This window comes from Scomber scombrus, chromosome 7 (assembly GCF_963691925.1).
Source record: "Scomber scombrus chromosome 7, fScoSco1.1, whole genome shotgun sequence".
Taxonomy (NCBI): Eukaryota; Metazoa; Chordata; class Actinopteri; order Scombriformes; family Scombridae; genus Scomber; species Scomber scombrus.
Window position 1 is genome coordinate 17,941,457 of NC_084976.1, and position 21,677 is coordinate 17,963,133.

A 21,677-nucleotide genomic window follows, 5' to 3' on the forward strand; every position below is an offset into this window, starting at 1 on the left:
TGACAAAAAACGTATTTAATGTGGATCAATTACATCTGGCTGATACCTGATCCACTTAATAAGTGTATCAGCGCCTGTACTGATTCACCACTGATTATACATTAAATTTCATACTGGATTATGTTACAATGTACTGGGTCTAGTTTTTTGGTCACTCATCTTACATGTAATGTTATGTTAAAAACATAGAAATGTTCCAAATGGCACAGATAAAAAAGATGACTGGTAATACACATCTCACTGATAGTTTGTTTCGTTCCTCTATATATTTACATGATCTTTACATGATGCACAATACAGTTGTTGATTTCACTTTATGGACAATTAAGGAGCATTTCTGCAAATGCAAAGGCAGCAGTATCATTGTTACGTACAACTGAGACTGCAGAGGTATGATTAAAAATCAGGGTTTTAATACCTTTAATTTTGTAGTTCACCAACTCAAACTCACTTTGCAATTGGCTGCACACTATTATCACTATGATTATCCACATGCTGTGGTCTTTGATGGTTTTGTACGTTTACATGATAATGTCTTATGGTTACATCACATTTTTGGGTAATTATCATCATTTTTTGTTTGTTAATATCAGAGACACACCCCTCAGAGATGTCACACTATCAAATGCAAAAAGTTGGCAGATTAAGGTGAAATGCTTTGATGTCACACATAGAAAATGCTTGTTCACACACACAAACACATACGCAGTGGGAATCCTAAAGCCAGCTTGTATCTTAGAGATTTGCTCAAGATGCTCCAAGCTGCCCTCCCCCTCATTTTTCTCTCTTTCTTTTCTCCCATTATCCCTTCATCTTGGAGCAACTTGCTTTTCTTTGGTAGTGTAAAACTCTCCAGCTGCCTCTTGCCTTTTTTTCTGTCTGCTTCGTTCTGGCTCTCACAGCACTCTTACTCAATTTGCATTCACGCCTCCCTGGTGGAACCAAACTCATCCCTCACTCGTGTTCTTACTCTCTCGCCTTCTATCTCCCTCTCTTTTCTTTTTTTGCATTGAAGCATTTTACGCTTTTTTTTGTACCACTAATACCATAAGAAGTAAATCTCCTCTGTAGGCTAGTAAATGATGTAATGAGAGAAAGTGAGAGGATATGAGAAGAGAGGAGAGGAGAGAAGCAAAGGATGAATGCTGAACAATTACTCTTCTTCCGTTCATGTTAGTCCGAAAGAAAGATATTAGAGAAATGAAGAGCAGGGAGAGAGAAAAATTCAGGGAAGGATCTGAGGAGAGCAGTAAGGAGTGATGGAGAGAGGGAGACATTAGGAACAGTGTTTCGATCTTCATTTAATAATTGAATAATAATCTCCCTGGAGACATGACCTAGAACTGGCAAAGAGGGAAAGAGGTAGCATTAGGCTGAGGATGACACACTGCTGCCCCCTTGTGATTTTGCAGTGTCACCACTATAAAATCTAAGTGTGTATGCGTATGTATGTGTGTGTGCGTGCGCATGTTCATCGGCGTGTGTATGATTTACAACAGCAACCTGTCTCTGTCACACAGATATGGGCCCGTGTCTGTGATGGGGAGAAAAAGAGGGCTTTTGGATGTCAGGAAAGAATCTATTTCACTTTGTCACACACACACACACACACACACACACACACACACACACACAGAATCAGATCTTATCTTCCTGTCAAGCTGACTCTTTTTTAGGGTTGACGCTGATATATGAGCTTTGGGGGTGAAGAAACGTGGCCAGGACGTTGACGGCTGACGTGAGCGCAACGTTGCGCTCAGGTTGATGTACGAGCACTGGGGTTAGGGGACAACGCTGCGCTGACACCAGGAGAAGGAGCTGTGGCCCTGGGGCCTTGAGTCCATACTGAAGAGCCAGCTCCGCATTCTCTGCATGCAGCAGCCTTGCAGCCACAAATACACACACAGATGCATACACTCACTTGTGTTATTAATAACTCGATAACGCCCAAACTAAGATCCACATGATCCTGGATGAACATTCAAACACAAATGCGTACATACAAGCACTCTACATGCAGTACAGTGTTACTTGACCTTGCAGGTCTGGAATGTGTCCGTGGGTGTTGTTTATGTTTATATGTGTTTAGGTGACAAGGTGTAAAACTTTTGAGAGCATCTGAAAATGTTCTAAACATACTTCGAGCCAATTATTGCCATTTATTGTAGATGTGGAAGTATTATTGCAACTACATTATGCACTATGAGTTTGTGTGGATGTGTGTGGTCATATGTACAGTATATGCGTAATATGTCCATGAAAATCCTAAAATATAATTTAGATGATACAGACATATTAAAAGGCTTCTTTGTGGTTATTCACTCTGTTTCTGCTTTGTCTCTTTGTGTCCAGTCTTCGCAGGGAGGGCTACACAATGCAGGTTAATGTCAACGACTACCTGGACATCTACTGCCCTCATTACAATGACAGCCAGCGCATGGTGGGCACCGGTGAACAGTACGTCCTCTACATGGTCAGTTACCGAGGGTACAGGAACTGTGACCCCCAGCTGGGCTTCAAGAGGTGGGAATGTAACCGACCCCACGCCCCCCACGCACCCATCAAGTTCTCTGAGAAGTTCCAGCGCTACAGCGCCTTCTCGCTGGGCTACGAGTTCCACGTTGGACAGGAGTACTACTACATCTGTGAGTGGACCAGTTTTAAGTGCTTGTGTTTTTCCTCAGAATTGAAATGGGAAAAGCATTATAATTATATAGCATTATTGTAGATAGACTATAGTAAAAACGTGTTATTCTTGTAGGGTGAGGTCATTGAGACTAGAGCAGTGATTTGAACATGTGTGAAGATTGAACATGTTATTTTTTTAATTGTTATAGTTGTGTGAATTTGATTAATACTCAGTTCAGTTTACAGACACACAATCTGTCCTGAGGCACTTACTGGAAAACAAATTGCTGTTTCACATCTAATAATATCACCCTGCAGTCAAGCAGGCTCATCCATTTTGTTGATTGCTAATCAAATGAATTTGTAACACTTTGTGCCAAACTGACACTCTATAAATAATGAATGCTTAGCTTGTCGTAAAACAATTTAAAAGCAAATATTTCCAACCAAAGATATATATGTTATAAATTTAATAGCTGTAGAATAAATGCAATACTTTTTAAACCTGCATTACTTGATAGGAGACATCTCTGGAAGGATATTTTGTTCTGCAGCTGCTCAGCGTCTTGTTTGTTTTTGTTCTCTACAGACTGGTGTTTGCAAAACCTCAAAAATACGTTTCAGTCTTCAAATCAAAGTGATTTATCAGTTTGAAGTATGCATGCATTGGTTTGGTATTATTTGATAAAGATATTTGAACTTGAAGAGACAGTTTGACAATTTGATGTTTTTAAAAAAGAAATCCGGTATACCTTTTATTAGGTTTTTTTCACAGCAGGCATTTTGACTTGTACCAGTTGCACAAGTAGAGGTGTTACTAACAACATTAATGATTCTGTTCAAGTGTCCCAGTTAGCCATGACAGTGTATATTCACAAGCAAAAATGAAATTTGAAATTCAGCTGTCATTGATGTTGTTATTTTTAACCTGAGCTTTTACAGCTGACATGTCAAAATGTTGTGAAACTATGACTTATTTATAATTAACTCAAATGAGCAAAATTAATACTTATGAATAGTCTTAATTATTATGAAGGTTGTAGTTGGTGTTTTCAAGTTAACTTTTTTTTCTTGGTGCTCTTTTTTTCCTAGCTGATGTTCATACAGCCAGTTTAGTGAATGCTAAATATGGTACTTGTATATAGATATACCATCTAATTTTCTGACTATAATTGGCTGGATTGTGAAAGACAAGTAGTTTGTACAAGGCTACCTTTGTATGAAAGAACCCACAATTCTTTGTCCAGACGAAGATAAGAGGGATGCATCACACTTCTGAGACATAACTTCTATGATCTAAACTGCTGTGTTTGGTTAACTATGATAGAACTACTCAATGAGCCTTCCACATTTTTGCATTTACCAGCTTCCACCATGGTTGTAAATATTGTTTTGTGGCTATGTTGAGGGCAAGAGAGGGCCACTAGAATTAAGAAAGTTTACCTAATCATATACAGAGTGCTTATTTCATTATTCATAGTAACGTACACAGTGTAAAAACTATCGGAAGTAAATATGTTTGTAAATCACAAACACTGGCTGTACGGTGCTGTGCCTGGGATCATATGTGTATATATATATATATATATATATATATATATATATATATATATATACATTTATATATATGGCAGGATAATTAAGATTGTAGTGATACACTGATCCCACATTTTCTCTTCTGATTACTAAATCTGAAACCTAGATTTGAGGTACTGACTGATACCACCTGACTGTGGAACTGATGTTCTCACTAGTGGGCATATTTATACACACATTAATAATAGGTTTGTGCAAAATGAAATCATATTGTTTTAAAAAATTTAAAAGTTGTGTTAAAGATTTACATCAAATTTTAGGTTGCCCGTGTTTAACAGTGTTAAATGTGGAACAGCCACGTCTAGCTGTTATCTCTTTAATAAGGTCAGTGTCCATGCTGATACTCGGTGCATTACTTTTGAAATGTTCTAGATTATTAATGCTATAATAAAACCATCTTATCAGCATGTGGACAGACAAAAATTGATTTCATATGTGAAGGAAAATGTCCAACTCTGAGTGCAATAAAATCACATGAATAAAGATCAGCGTGATGTTGACCTGTTGTACTTTCTTATTCTTACAGCCACGCCCACCCACCACCACGGTCGCAGCTGTCTGAGACTACGAGTGTACGTCTGTTGCTCCACGGGTGAGTCTCTTACTTTGTGTGTGTGTGTGTGTGTGTGTGTGTGTGTGAGACCTGTAATGCAATGCTTGGACCTGTTTACAGGCTGTACCTGGACCCATCTGGCCCCTCTGCCCATCTGGCAGGCACCGGGCTCCCCATAAACCCACGCACACAGGCTGCATACAGATGCATACACAATCTAAATACAAGTCTAAAACAGGCAGAGCTATTAATACGCCTGCTGAGTTTCCCCCTTCAGCATGTTCACTCACAGCACAGAGCCTCCCTCGCTCCTCATACTCTTTCTTTCCTTCGTTCCTTGTTTCTCTTCCTCTGTCTTTTTTTCTGTCTCCCCCTCCTTTGTCATTGCTCTCTGCTTCTACAGCAGCAGAAAGGAGTAGCTGTAGCTTTGAAGGCCCTCATCCACCCCCCTGCCATCCTCCCTCTTCTCTCTCTTTCCTCCCTCTTTCACCCCTCCTCTCTCACTCCCTGTCAGAATCCATTTATTGCTGTGTGCGGTCAGTGGGTAGCTATGTATATGTAGTGTTAACCTCTTTCACTCGCTCTCCTGCCACCCTTCAATCTCTTGACCCTCTTTCACACACACACACGCACACACATATACACACACCGACTTTGATCCCTGGCCTGTCCGGTCCTTTTAACTTCCACAGCCCTGTAGTATTAACCTCTCCTCCTTCTTTCACCCACCCACCCACCATCCCCTCCAACTCCATCCCTTTTCACACACTGCCTCTCCTCAGTTTGATCTCCCTCTCCCTCTCCCTCTCTCACTTTCTCGTTTTTTTTCTCTCAGGGCTGCTGGTGATGTTATGGCTTGTCAGTCTGTCTGCTCCAGGGGATTTTTTTAACCCCTACACCCTTCCCTTGCTGTTCTCTCGCACGTTTCTCTCAAGATGTCAAGTTGGATGTAATTAAAATCCTTTGGGTAGGAGCAATGGTTTAACCCTTGCTCCCTCCCTCTTTTTCTGTCTCACTCAATTGTTCTCTCTCCCTCTCTCTTAGCCTCCGATGTGGATGATGAGCCGGAGCCAACAGAGCCAGACTACACGCTTAGACCAGGCCTAAAAATTGACGATATTGGTGAGTCATGAACACACTCCCTTAAGCTGATACACACATAAATCTGAGTAAGTGTGGATCACATCTATCCAGCCCATCTGGATTAATAAAAACAGACAAAGACACTTATTTGTCATTCAGATCACATCTGTCATGAATGAATAAAAGAATAATTATTCATCATCAACAATTCTCATAAAAACACCAAAACTAACAATATGGAAGCCCATCTCTCCATTCTCATGCCTACGCCCATTTAATTCTCACAAAAATATATATTTTAAAAAGGCTCAGTAATTTCCTAACATAACTGGAAAAAATGTTTTTTTTAGTTTTTAGTAATGTTACTTTCATGCGTTTATTGAGGACTATTTTCAGTCGTGAAATAATACATATTTTATTCTTCACTACAGCAACGGGGAGATGTGTGTCAGTCTGACTCAAAATAAAGTACAATGTCCATGTTTATGTTAATGAGGGAACATGTAACCCAGTGCAACTGTGTGACTCACTGATGTGTTTTAATAGTTTTTGGAGAAAAATGACATAGAGGAATATGATGATGATGATATGAAGCCCTGGCGACACTGACAATACTTTTTATAAGTAAATACTTCTTCATACTTTTTTACTGTCTTATCTTTGATTAATGAGGAGGGGAATGAAATGGCCATAAAATAATATTACAATATTTCAGGGTATTTCCGCGAAAATGAGAATATAATATGAGAATATAACAAAATACACCTTTTTGGTTCTCCTCATACTCAACCAGGTGCTTCTGCTTGAGGTGTCTTCAGTCTTCTTGCGCTTCTTACAGAATACTGTGGACTGTTTTTGTAAACAAACCACTTCCACACCACTAAAGTAGCTCCCCGTAGTGGAACTACTGTAACTCCTCCATGATCCTTCCAACAAGTTGGAATATTGCCATTATCTCATTCAGAATTTTTAAAATCATATTGAAAATGATATCCATATTATCATAAATCATACAATGTGACACACCCTTCATTTTGGTGTTTTTTTTAGGAGAATACCATATTTCAACATTGTCACTTGTTGATCAGGACTTGCATAATTTTTCCAGATGCTTTCTTTTGGGCAGCATCCAGCCCCAATCAGCCCCATCAATTAGATATTCTGGACAGCCTGTTGCCTGATAGGCAAAAAACAGGGTAAAAAAAAGTTCCCATAGTGCTTGTTGCTGCAATGTGGGAACATAGTAATAATTCAAAGTAAATGAACACATCCATATTTTTTATAATATATTACTTTAAAATTGGCGGTGTGGGTAATTTGTAATTGCGAGAGAAAAATTGATCATTACTATCTGATGGCAGAATGCCACGCAACAACAAAAGTGACCAGCCAAACTAAAATGTGCCATTTTCAAATGAGACCTTCAGCACAGTTAACTTCACAGCACCGGCTGGCTTGGCAAGCTGCTGATCCTGCTAAAAAACTCCATGCATATTCATTTCACACTAGCTGTTTTCACCCAGATAAGAACACAGAGTTTCATGGTTATTGACCAAAAAAAAGAAAAGAAAAAAAGAAATTCATTCAGAAAACTGAGGCTTGTTCACATTTCTTACAATTGCTACATCTTGGCAAGTGATCCCTGTTTGCCCTTATGTCACTGTCGTCTGGATTACACGACTGGGTGAATGGGAATTATATGAATCATGTAAAATCTGTTAGCACTGGCACTGTATGGATTTCGACAGCAATCTAAGAGAGAAGCAGAGCAGTAAATCAATAAGTAACAGACTATAGTATAATCTCTCAGATGATCATGTGGTATCTTCTAATGTTATGGCAACAACAGCGCTGCACCACAATAACAACATGTACACCTAGCTTGGCCTAGCTAGCTGCCACCCATTACACAACCACACACGTGTGTATCAATCATCATGCTCGTCAAGCATTCAGACTGTTCTCCAAGGTAGCCTGTAAATATATGGTGCTGTGTTGTTAATCTGTGTGTGGGTGTGCACGCTCCAGTGTGAGTAATAAATCAGTCTGTTCTCATAACTGTCATAAGAAAACTCATCACGGCTGTGGAGAATGTCTGCAGGTTAAATAAGTTTGTTGAGATACCTCTCCCTCACTTCTTTTTTCCTCCCTCTATCCATCCTTCATCTTATTTCTCCATGCCTTCCTCATCCACCCACCCTTTAATTCCCATCCTCCATTTTTCCTCCCAGTGCACAAGTAGGAATGCAGTGGAGGGGAAAGACACCAAAACTCAGTTTATTCACCTTCTGATGTGTGAAATTGAGTTTTTTCTCCTCTTTTAGCATTTTTCTTTCAAAACGATATTAATCTTTGTCTTTATGGTATGCATTAATGCTATGATGATGAAGTAAGCCATATGAAAATAGAGAAATAATTATATTTCAAATGTACATTGTTCATGGCTGTTTACCTCATGGGAATCACAGATTAGAGTTAGTTCACCCAGCTTTTGTTTGTCTACATCGCTGAGCAACACTGTACATTCTCGTCACGTACCCTCACCACTTACACTGCTTCCTTACTTTCCAGGAAAGACTTGTGAACACAAATGCAAGAAGATGTTCATTCCAATAACAAATATACGCTTGAATCCAAATCACATATAGTATGCAGTTAATTACAAGTTACAATAAAAAGTATACACAGAAGCGAAAGTTATTTTTACAGAAGAATATCTGTATCGGATGTATGTACTGTTAATATTTAGGGAACGGCTGACACAATAGCAGAGCACAAATTACCCTAGCTCCTGTGGGTCGTTTTCACCTGTAGTGCTGTGTTGCCAATTAAATTAATAGGATAACCCAAGTGGTGCAAGAGGAAGTGAGGAAATCAGCAGGGAGCTGTGAAATGAACTGAAAACAAAGAGGCAGTACAGTCTTCCTTGTTCTCAGTCCTCCCGACTGCTGGTTCGACTCATCACATCATAATTTTAATTACTGTTCTTCAAAGTTAACATCAGCAAATTCACAGAAAACACAAGATGACACACAAACTGCTCAGTTCAAATCGGCCTGATTACCGTGTCTGAAAATGTTTAACTAAGCTGAGTGTTGCAGGCTCATATTGTGAACTGCCAATCTCTCTCCCCTTCACTGCTCACAGTTTATTTCCTGGGCGCTGCCCCTTTCAATCAGTGTCTACAGCTCAACAGTAGTTCCCTCCTGAATACGGCCTCTAGTATTAGATTTCATTTAGATCTCATTTACATCACAGATGGAATGGTGCTAGCAGCTCCCCGTGCAGCCATGTGATTACTGATGGCTTTCAGTGGGAGGATACTTATTTACCCACCCTGCTAGCTTGAGTTACTGCATCTGACGATCAGGTCCAACCATTAGTGGATAAATCGAAGGCTTTTTCTTTAATGGGCTTTGTTGTAGCAATTACCACTGTGTTAAGCGACAGGGTGTTTGACTTCCTTTGCCAGTAACATTAGGTTGGATGTCAGTGGGCAGAGCATGGTATAAACTGTTACACACTCATCTGAATATCACCTCTGCTGTTTGTAATATTTGTAAACATGATTAATGATCTATTATTCATGATTAAATTCTGTCCAGTTCTACCTGTGAATATATATGTTGTAAAATGTAGAATTTATATGCTTATACATATATATATTTATGAGTGATGATATTTATTTTGGCCACTTTTAGGAAGATTTAATACATGATACAAAAATATGATTTGTACATGCTAAATAGAGGCATGTGCATATTAGGAATGTAAAATATTTCATGACATAAAAATGTCATGTTATGCAATATGGAGATTTAAAAAATGGACACCACTATCAACTAGATTGTATCATCTATGCCTCCTAAATGTCACTTGTTCCGTTTGTTTACATACAGTCATGCTGCCAGAATGTGAAACTAAATAACACACACTAACACAGCGAACTGTCAGATGTGACAGCTGAAAAATGTGCAGATTTTCTTTTGAAATGTCCTTGACCTAGATCAGAAACAAAGACTCGGTTTTGAACAAGTTTAAATGAGGTCAAGCATACCAAGTTCAGAGATTTGCTCTTTATCTTCCACTGGAACTTTACGCGTCACAGTCAATTTACTAGTCACATGAAGGTTTATTCAGACTATGAAAACAGTTGTAAAATGTCCTCTGTATCTTTGAAGGAGATTTGTCAAGTATTGAGGTTGAAATAAATGAAAACATGCTAAAAGTTAGAAAATGTCTTAGCCCCTGCTGTATCATTTTTGACCTTTTTCATTTAAACTATCTCTCTAAAGAGCCCCAAATGTATGAAAATGCAATACTAAATCACTGGAATGCATCTTTAATGAAAACAACTCATCCAGTCACCACAAATTATAACATTAAAGAGGAATAGCACAGAGTTTAATCAACACCCCTCTAAGACAGTGTCGTCAACAATTAAATATCTATTTTTTTAAATAAAGTATTATTACAGGATGTGTATTGAATTGTTTAATAATGCACAGGGGTTACAATAGATACTTTGTTTGGGCTATTTAACTTCCATATTCAATGTAATGTGTGGCTATTATCATTCTGCCTAATTAAAATTCTAAAATATATTCTTTGTAGATGTATATCATGCAAATTCTATTAATTATTTCTTACATACAAACCACTATAGATGATGACCACTGACAAACACCACAGACAGACACAGACAGACTGTCACAAACACAGTCAGACACTAAGATATCTCCTTGTTCTTGTCAACATGACGCTGGCTCATCGACGCCTCTAGGTGTCTGGACTTCCTAATTATGAGAGGGAATCTACCTGCTTTTCTACTTCAAACTGTGACACACACACACACACACCCGCACACACACAAACAGCTTCCTTTTGTGACCTGATGTTTGGCACTGGAACATGTCAAAAGTTCACAATGTACGTCACATACCCGCTGCACAAACAACGCGCCAAAAGTGTGTGTCATTAATTACACGTGTATCTTTGACAGCTTGTGACAGACAAGCGGGTATGTGTGGGTGTATCGTGAAGCGATTAGCAGACGCACACTTTAGAACCAGTTGTGCGAGATTTCTCTGAAGTCTGCTGTTTGTCTTCAAAATCACATTCCTCTGTCAGCACCAAAGTAACATGGTGTCCTGACCCTGCAGGTGCACGCTCGGTTACAAAACGGTCAAAGCATTTAACCTGAACTCGGCTGCTGCATAGACCTCATTAGATCGGACAGCCGAGCATACCAGAGTAGGCCATCTCTAAAACCAGGTGTCAGCCAGTCATTACTCTGCTGTCTGACCCAAAGAGCAGCTGGGAATATTTTGCAGCCAGATATGGCACTGAGTGGAAACTCTGAGAATACCCCCATAACAATTTGATGCTTTTGAACAGTACAGTACGTGCTAATCAGCATCAGTCGGCGTGTGTACAGACTTGAAAACTGTGCTCATGTCTGGTCTCTGGTCTCATTAATCAAATGGGTACAGAAGGTGTGTCTGACCGCACTTGTGTCTCATAAGTGCAGGCATGCAGTGAACTGTCTGGTGGCTCAACGAGACATCAACACTCAGTGTGCAGCCCGCAACAAAAAGACCGCAAACTATTTTTAGGACATCGCCAGGTGTATATGAGGGGGCGTTTGAAGGGGGGTTACCGTAAATACAATGTGTCTGTATGCAGGAGTGTGTGTGTGTGTGACTGGGAATGTGTCCGTTTATTAGAACAATAAGAGCTCTCTGATAACAGCTGCAGTCTGCCGAGCCACTGCTGTGGTGTTGTCTTTGTAACAGACTAACCATATTTCAGTGGGAGTGAGACTGTGTGTGCCGTTAGTTGCCTTTTGTGCAGTGAGGCTGCTTCATTAAAACATTTTCAGTGATGTTTTAGTAAAAGCCCTGTAAGCAGATTATTATGAGCAGAGATAAACTCATCTTTTAAACTTTCAATTTTTTGAAGTGTAGGAAATTATCTGCTTGTACTTGAAATAATATTAAGACATCAATCTCTTTCTGTCTTTCTTTCTTTTTTATTTTTCTTTCTTCCTTTAATTATTTTTGTCTGTCTGTCTCTGTTTTTCCAGATGAATTTAACCCTTTTGTTCCCAAACTGGAGAAGAGCGTCAGTGGAAGCAGCCCGTCCAGGGATCGCCTTCTCCTCACCGTGACAATGCTCCTTCTGGCCACTCTCTTCATCTCCTAGCAACGGCCATCCCATCAGCGTCACCATGCCAACTAGCCTTGGGAGGGTGTACAGTACCAGTGGGTGGGACAGGGGGTAGTCAGGAAGAGAGGAGAGTTAAGATACCACAAATATAGCAAAAGGCAAGACTTTGGAAATGAGAGTTTTCAAGCATCACATTGTGTGTGTGTGTGTGTGTGCGTGTGTGTGTGTGTGTGTGTGTGTGTGTGTGTGTGTGTGTGTGTGTGTGTGTGTGTGTGTGTGTGTGTGTGTGTGTGTGTGTGTGTGTGTGTGTGTGTGTGTGTGTGTGTGTGTTTGTACAGCTGTGTGTGTGTGAGGGAGTGTGGTCCTGGCAGATAAAGACCTTCAGGCACTCAGTGACACAGACTGAACCCTGTATTGTATTTTCAGCCTGTGCACAGATGCAGGTGGTGGTCTGATAGACTGCGAGTGAGTGAGTGTGTGTGTGTGTGTGTGTGTGTGTGTGTGTGTGTGTGTGTGTGTGTGTGTGTGTGTGTGTGTGTGTGTGTGTGTGTGTGTGTGTGTGTGTGTGTGTGTGTGTGTGTGTGTGTGTGTGTGTGTGTGTGTGCGTCTGAGTCTGAACAAGCCACAGGTTGAGCTTGTTGAATCATGCACGCCACACAAAGCATTTATACAACAGGAGAGGCAGGGCTGAAATCCCAATAAAATAGGAGAAAAACATCAAATCTACCCAGCCAATTGAAACCACTTGAAGATTTTCCCTTGGATCTGATTGGCTGTAAAACTTCCTTGGGGCTAGTTGCCATAGTTTCTCGCAACAAGACAAACTGAACTCAAATGAACTGAATCAAATAGATTTCAGCAGAAGTGAACTGAAATTGCCTTTTTTGTTGTTGTCGTTGTTGTCGATCTCGACGCTGTGAATTTGTCCCAATCCGTGGAGAATGAAGGAACCGGCTAACGAACTGTGCTGGTCCCATGTATGAGACAAGTCAAAGTAGCTGATAGTTCATAAACACACCCTGGGACTCCAGACGCCAGTGTTTTAGTTTCCATCTACACTCTGCTGTGTCATCCTGTGTTCACCATTAATCTCCAGCAAGTCTTTGATGAAGGACTTAACAGGACTGCAAGGGGTGGGGGGCGGGGGGGAGGAATCCAGAGCATTTAAATAATGAATCATTTCACTTTACTACTTTTTTCTGTCCTGTCTTTGAAGTATACTCGGTTAGTCCTCTGTCATCTCCGAGGTTAGCGAAGCACACGATGGCTACGGAGCAGCCATAGATACACTCAGCAATACTGCCCTCCTCTCAGCTGCCAGGAGAGAGCAACTGCAGGCTGGTCCGGGGGGAAGAGGAAGAGGAGCAGGGAGGAGGGACGAAGGAGGAAGGACAGTCACCCACACTAGCATCTGTGGACAGGTCCAGCCCCACACAATAAGAAGCTCTCCACTGGTCCACTTTGGTGTAGCGACCTGCTCTACCAATCTCATCCTCTAAACCCATTTGTCAGATGCCACATGTAAACAGTTTTCTGTTACTGTATGCCTATATGTGTGCCCCAGTGAGAAAACATGTCTGAATGTGCACTTGTGTGTGTGTGTGTGTGTGTGTGTGTGTGTGTGTGTGTGTGTGTGTGTGTGTGTGTGTGTGTGTGTGTGTGTGTGTGTGTGTGTGTGTGTGTGCGTGTTTGAGAGTGAGAGAATATTTTAAATGGTACTAACAGCCTGAAATTACATCCACATACTGTACATCTTATAAGAATGAAAATGCAAAAGGAAAAAAAAACTGAAAAAGAAATCAAAACACAACTAAAGCAACAAGTACTACATACAAACCAAGTGCTTTGGTGGGGAGGTAAGACAATTCAAAAGTTAAACAACTGTACCAGTCGGTTGCTTCAGAATAGTGTTTCCATAGCAACTAGCACCTTATTCACCATGGCTACCCTACCCTGCCAACAATGGACTCTAGTAGGGCATGGCTTACCATAGTAGCTGATAACAATGATGAAGGTGATGATGATTAGAATGAAGATGATGATGATGATGGACTGCGAGCTGACATGCAGCTCATCCACCGGCATGTGAGACATTCAAGTACTCGTGTAAATGTCACAACGGACAAAGAATGGAATTTCAATGTCTTGAAATCTGCCGAAAGGAAATATGATGTAAGCTTTTTTTTTTTCTTTTTTTTTTTTACAAATTTGAAGTTCAATTTTCTTGTGGTTTGTTTGTATTTTTTACTATCATTTTGTTGAGTTTGCTGTGGTGTATAGTTGGTTATCCCGAGGGGAAGGACAAGGGGTTTAAAAATTGGAACTTGGGTGGGTTGAGCCATGTATAAACCTGGGATGCACTCTATCCCTCAGCCGACTGATTAGAAGATCAGTTTTACATCATGAGTAGAAGTGGTTCCCAATCATTTTGGCCCCCTCCCTTTAGTAATGAAGCTTGCAACCCCCTGTGTACATGTTGCATATGTCTGGTCCAGGTCCTGGCCAGTTGAACCAAATGGTGATTATTTCTTCTCGGAATGTTTTATTTGTATACTTTTACAGTCCTCAAAAGCTCAAATTTTCTAGTAATTTTTTAAAGAAAAAACAGAAATAGAATAATAATAAAAGTTTCAAATAATAAAGCAGATTTTTTGTGAAAGAAATGTCTTTCTACTTTCCTATCCTCTCAATCATCTCACATTTATGTTTTTGCTGACCACTAAGTTGGGAACCACTGATATATACTGTAAGATTTAAATCTAAAGTGCCACTTTTACTTTATTGTGTGCTTACAGTTGGACAGTAATGTCAATTTTCTTTTTCCAAAGGTGTGTCCAATTATTTTGGAACAAAGTCTTGCAGCCACTTTTGCATCTTTTCATCAAACAAGAGAGAATTTTTAGGGAAACAAATGAGGATCCTGTAGTTTTGAGGTACAGTCAGGTACACGATACTACAACCAGCCCAGGTGTATGCATGGCTCTTGGTGGGAGGGCGAGGTATAGGAAGGGCTCCATGGTTCTGGTGTGGGGTGGGAGGGTTGAAGAGATGTGCGAGACGGTAAATCATTCTTCAAGAAGTTGCACTTAAGAACTTAACATGAGAGCGTGTGTGCGCGTGTGTGTGTGTGTGTGTGTCCATTTGACTATGTGTGTCAGGGACAGTAAGAGCTCATTTCTGTTAATCACTTCATGGCTATGTGCAGGAGCTTTAGCATGAGGTGCAGTCTGTCTATGTGTTTACCTGTATGTGTGTGTGGGTGTGTGTTACTGTGATTGAATGAATGGGGGAGTGAGTAACAGTCTCTTTGTTTCTGCTGTTTTTCCACGTGTGTATGAAAGAGGGAGTGTGACCGATTGTCTGGCAAAACAACAAAAGCATTTAATAGTGTTGGAAACAACAATTACAATCATGTTTACCTTCGACTGGAATGACTTTAAATGAACTTGAAAATAAACTGTAAACTGAACAAACCATAACAGAGGTTATAACAATGATCATGATAACAAAATAATAAGCTTACAAATCTTACTTTTAACAAGATGTGTGTTCGCCTCTTTATTTATTTGCCGTCATTCCTAATCCCACCTCTCCCTCCCATCACCTTCCTTGCTCTCTCTGTCTTTGACGATCTGAAAAAAAGGGGAATAAGCATGGAGCTAATCCAAGACAACAGATGGAGGGGTTGCAGGAAAGGTTTTACCTGGTATATTCAGTTCTCTGTAGATAATGTTGTTTGGAAGCTCACAGATGTGATTTTCCATATCAAAGTTGGTGTGGCGACACTCTGCCTCAGCAGTAATACCTTTACACGCTCCGATTAGGAGAGATAAGCGCTTCAATCACCAGCCCAACATTTGAATGACAATAGGACAGGCTAGCAGTGTGTACCTGTGAGTCTGGACTGACTGATGGAGGGATAAAGCTCACTGCTGCTTTCAGAGCGCAGCCAGGCTCAGTCTATGATCTTATGCAACAGGTCTTTGTCATACAGGTGGAGATATATTCTCTGATTGACAGGACAGCACAAGAGAGAAGATGGACAGATAGAGGTAAGGTGGAGGTTGTGTAGAGAGATGGGAGATGAAAAGGTAGGGATTGAGGAAATAAGACTTGGGTTGATAAATGATGTACTGTGTAAAAGATGGTTGATAAAAGGTGATCAGTCACGTTGACAAAGTCATGAGAGTTGAGGTTTCTAATTGTTTTCAAAAGTCTTCAAGAAACCTGACAAATCATTTGCTGAAGCTTCTAAATTGCAAAGATTTGCTGTTTTTCTTTATTTTAGGTGATAGTGAACTGAATGTCATACATTTATAGCCTTTTTGTTCTATGAAGGATGAAATTTTTGCAGCCATCTTTTCATATCTACAGGAAATTTGATACTCAGCGTACAGATTTTGGCTGGAGTGTCACTTTACTGAGATATAATCAATAAAGACAATTCCAGGTTTGCTTTTATAATGCTTGGTGTGAAGAGTTGGTCCAAATGTTTGTTAATATTTTTATTTAACTTTAAAACAGGATATAGAACAGACAGGAATCATTATTGCGATGATCTTATGTTTCAAAAAAGCATCATCATTTCCATCTGGAAGCAGACACATCATCAGCCCAGTGAAAAAGGATCCAGGCAATGATTCAGACTTTGCGCAACGTTCGAGAAGTGGACTTGAGGGATGAACACTATGACTGACACCACCCAGAAAAACATATTCTGTCTGCTTTTCCGATAATCACCTTCAGCCTGACTCACTTTACATGACATCAAGCTTCTAGACATTTTTGTTGAATTTGTAAAAGAGTTTAAACACTCCTCTGGCCATTATTGTTCACTTTGCTAATACATGATGTATCAACAAGAATATAGGGTCTGACTCTGTACAGAGAACAGCTTAATTTTACTCAGATATAAACCTTTCAGTCCATGTATTCCCATCTCTAAGATGATGCAGCTGATTCACAGTATAACCCAAGAAGGTCGAATGGGGAAAAAATTGGTAAAAGGGCCACATGAAAAATGAATAATTGTGTAATTTATAAGAATTCACAAAAAATGTGTCTCAAGCGATTCCTTTCTGCAATACTCAATTATGACCACTTGGTGCCGCTGTTCAGTTACAGCTTTGTTGAGCAGAGCCGCTTCTTCTTAATGCCCCTGCCTTGTAATCCTTTATCTGAAAACATAAATCCATTAAAGCCACAATGGCCATTGTGTAACTGAAGTCATTGGGATTAAACATGCAGATTTATTTTACTGGGTTATGATATAACCGTTTATTTGCAGCACGTTGAAGCAGGTGAGTTCATGTAGACGGTTTATTGTGACTCCCCAGAGGTGGGAACATGGTTGTGTGGAGGCCAAGGACGTGCGCTCTCTCATGCCCACCGGTGAAAAATTATGCAACTAATATCCATCCGAGGCTTTAGCAAATGACTATTCGAACTCAAGGTCTTCCAGTCACGGACTTGAAGGCAGAGTTTCTGTCTGCATTCATTTATCACAATGAGTCAGGCTGAAGAGAAAAAATTCTGCCTTCTCTGATTGTGTTTGTTTTTACCGAGAAACCAATGTTATGCATGGGCAAGCTTGTAAATATGAAGCTGTTTACAATTGGCTTGTTATACCACACACAGAGAGACACACAACTTCTTATTCTTTTGAGAGGACTTCTGACATTAAAATTAACTTGAGCTGTCTCCACTGCTAACATGAACTCTTATCTTAAACTAAGAGTATTATGAGTTTTAATACCAATACAGAGCTCATGCTCTCATCCTGTAGACAGTCCAGACAGTAAGTATTTAGACAGTCACACATTTTTTTTGTTCTTCAGGCTCTGTGGTTCAGCACATTCAATTTGAAATAAAATAATGGATTCTATATTAAAGTGCCAAGTGTCAGCTTTAATTTGAGTAGCTTTAGGTCAATATCGATGGAACAGTGTGGGTGATATAGTCTTCTCAAAACATTGTGCCCAAAGTTCAAAGTTTGATAGATGCACATGAAGTCAAACAAATTGTCATATTTAATATTTTAAGGAAAATGCTTTGCTGTCAGTGCTCTCTTAGGCCTTGCCTACAGCCACCTTCAGCTCTTGCTTTCTGTGCGATCTGTCTGCCTTTAGTTTGGTGTTCAACAAGTGGAATGCAGCTCAATCAGATCAATATCAGGTGAATGTGTGTGAGGGAAGGAACTCTTTAAACATCCATATGTGTGTTAAAGACTTATGGTGAAGCTACAGAGACAACACTCGTAGCCGCCAAAGCAGCACCATAGCTGACACGTCTCCTTAAATGTCTTCAGACATAAAACTTTGATTTATTAAAACTTGGGTTTTATTTTCATCGCTCTGGACATCGGTTCTATTGGTTATAATAACATTTTATTCACCAAAGTAATTGCCAATATTTTGAAACATGGCAACATCACAGAAAATTGGTCCAACTGGGGAAAAAACAGAGGTGGATAGACAATTTTACATCTTGTGAAAATACTGCCAGAACAGCTGCAACTTTATTTGGATGTAAAAACAAAAATGAGTGCACCTTTAATGACACTAATCATGCCTCATTACACAGAAACATGAGTGTGCACAACTATAGCAACTATTGTCAGTTTTGTTTACAACCTGAATAACCACTTGACCACTGATGTTTGTTGCCTCAAGTTGTAAAAGTTAACATATCATTTTAATCATCTACATGCCCACCACACCCAACCATCTACAACACACCCATACAAACATTAAGCAGAAAGACCATGACACATATGAAACAGATGATCCCCTGTGTTTGCACACACCCTGCTCCCCATGCTCCTTCAGTGATGTGTGTGTGGTGATGAGCCCTATGACTAGCACATCGATGAGGCAAGGGTAGCCCTCCTACTCTGCCTTATGGCTGCTGGTTAAGAAACCTGCTCCTCGTCACATGAACATGCCTATCTGCCTTGCACGTTGTCTGGTGCACATGAATTTGGCATTTAATATGTGTACATGCATACGTGTTGTCTGTGTGTGTGTGTGTGTGTGTGTGTGTGTGTGTGTGTGTGTGTGTGTGTGTGTGTGTGTGTGTGTGTGTGTGTGTGTGTGTGTGTGTGTGTGTGTGTGTGTGTGTTTAATTCTAACTAACAAGGGTGACTGACGCAGCATCTTTCCAGAGCCACAGAGGGTGAACGCCAGCTGAGTCACTGATGTCACGTTGTGGTACCTGGGGCCAAGCTCAGGAACTCTTCTCACCCACCTGCTTAATCATCAAAACTGCATGGTGATGAAACTCAGGTGTAGTTTATCAAGCTATTGGTGGGGGTAAACTCAGGGACAACTTGAGCTTTCTGTACTCTAAAGAAGAGTTGATATTTATCAAACATTTTCAAGCTGTGTCGTGTTTTTCTATGGATTAGGGAGGGAAAAAGCAAAGTTCTCACACTTGTTCTCAATCTTTCTTTTCTCTCCAACCCTACACATGTTTAAGGTCTTAGAGGAATCCCAGCTTGAACAAAATTACTATTTACAACCATGTCTGGTTTATGCCAAAATAACTCACTAGTTTCCCCAAAGATCCCACCAGGTTTAAAAAATGCAATTTCATCACTGATCATTCCATCTCTCAAATTTCATCTGGTAAAGACCTTATGGTTAAGTTATACTCATTTTCAAAGAACACATTTCTGAGGAACGCAACAGGGAGTTTTCTGGAGTAAATGTGACATTATCATAAGAGTTGAAAGCCATGATTTCTGGGCACACAATAAAAAGAGCCACACAGAACAACTCAAATGGCCGCATGCGACATATAAAGAAAAGAGTTGCCGCTGGTTAGCTCTATTGTATATATCTTTTTTGACATTTTGCACATTTATTGATTTTGGATCTTACAGACACTAACACTTTTGCACTGTAAGCAGAACTACAGTGGAGAACTTGGGCAAAATATGAACAGTGAGAATTTGAAAGCAGCTGAACTTTTTAGTGCCATCAGCCATGAATAGGCAATCAGGTGTTTGTGCCTTGTTACATCTTGACCAATGTAATGTTGTGTCTCCACCTGGCAAATGTAAAACAGATGGGATCTAGATTACAGCTTTTCAAAACTGCCCAGTTTGAGAAATCATTTTGAAGGAGCACAGATTTCACCATTACTTGCAGAGCATCATGCTAAATAAATGAATAAATGTAGTGCCTTTTCGATCACTTGAAATTCTGGTTTAACATGAAGTTTCCATTGATTTCTCAGGGGGCAATTTAATTCTCCTTTTTTTCCTCAAATATCCAGCATTTTTGGTGTGAATAGTAGAGTTATGATTAACCCTGTCTCTAATCAAAAAGCAGAAACACACACGAAGTAGAAGCAATTTTGTTTGCATACACTTAAGCAGAATTCCTCTCTGCTGACCACCAACCTTACCACGACTTTATTAGACAGTGGATATTTTTATCCAGCTGTATCCAGGCTTTGATCAGATAGTATGACAGTGTGGAACGTTACAAATGTCTCTCTTTAAATTCTCAATTTCTCTCTCCGTCTTCATTATTTGTACATTCTCCTTCTGCCCGATTCCTCGTTCCTCACATGAATGGATGCATCTTTCCTCTACCTGCTTTGCCGTCTCCATTTTCTCATCCTCCCTCCAAGCGGGTGCTCTGACGTTGTCAGTCGCCCCCAGATTTATGCTTTTGGTGTTAGTCACTGCCTGGCCTTCCTTCTCGTCCTCTCAGCACATGTCCCCCTCTTCTCTAATCCTCTATTTCTGAGACAGCATCTGTACATCACTAACAGATGGGAGGGTTATATTTGTTCTCCCTCTGCCTGGAACACACAACTATAGGCTATAATGCACATTTGCTTTAACATAGCTATAGAATACAACAACATTTAAATACACTTTGGAGATGAAAGATGTACTGATGAAACTATAGAGAGTAAATATGTAAATTGAAGGTTGATTTTGATCTTTCATCTCAAGACATTAGAAAAATATACAGTTTACATACGATGCATGTTTTCAGATGATAATCTAAGTGTGTGCTTGCCAAACGGTAATTCATTATGTCATCATGATTAGGTCTGCATGTGTTGTCTGTGAGTATTTTTGTCCAAATATCTGCATCTGTGTGAATCATCTTGGAACAAGTGCATGTTTCAAGGAAAGGCAGACAAGTTATCAGATAGAGTTAATGGAATTAGATCTAATTGATTAATCGGAGAAGTGGAGCTGCGTGGTTTAACTACTGTACTTCTAACCAGGCCTGCCTTCTTTTCTTATCCTCTAATCACCAGCTTATCTGCCATAAGATTACCGGAGTCGTCATTCTGGAGTTTTCGCATTTGTGACGACAATAACAACTTGTTTTGCCAGTCCATGTTACACATGAAGGTAGAAGTCCCCACTAAACTGTACCATCTGTGACATAAGTAATTAGTTTTTCCTGAGATTGATACTTGATGCTGTTACAGAAGAACAGAAAATAACTCTGATTTCTATAAAGGCAAAATTCATGACCCAAATGTAAACAAAAGAGTCATATTTAAAACAAACTGAGTGTGAATTATTATTTTTGACTGAAATTTGACCATAAGCATCCCAATTGTCTTTTTTTTCTCTGAACAGCTGAATAAAAAGGTTTTCATTAGTGGATGGAGCACT

At 39.9% G+C, this 21,677-nt stretch overlaps 2 protein-coding genes across 2 annotated transcripts in view; both read left to right on the forward strand.

The window, feature by feature from the left end:
- The window catches only part of efna3b (ephrin-A3b), a 57,346-nt gene extending 45,282 nt beyond the window's left edge, over window positions 1–12,064 (forward strand). The window contains exons 2-5 of the mRNA XM_062422930.1: window positions 2,353–2,645; window positions 4,751–4,816; window positions 5,822–5,899; window positions 11,946–12,064. Coding sequence (XP_062278914.1) covers window positions 2,353–2,645; window positions 4,751–4,816; window positions 5,822–5,899; window positions 11,946–12,064 — 556 coding nt within the window. The remainder of the gene's footprint in view (window positions 1–2,352; window positions 2,646–4,750; window positions 4,817–5,821; window positions 5,900–11,945) is intronic.
- Window positions 1–21,677, forward strand: part of slc50a1 (solute carrier family 50 member 1) — a 390,175-nt gene that overhangs the window by 320,221 nt on the left and 48,277 nt on the right. The window lies entirely within an intron of this gene.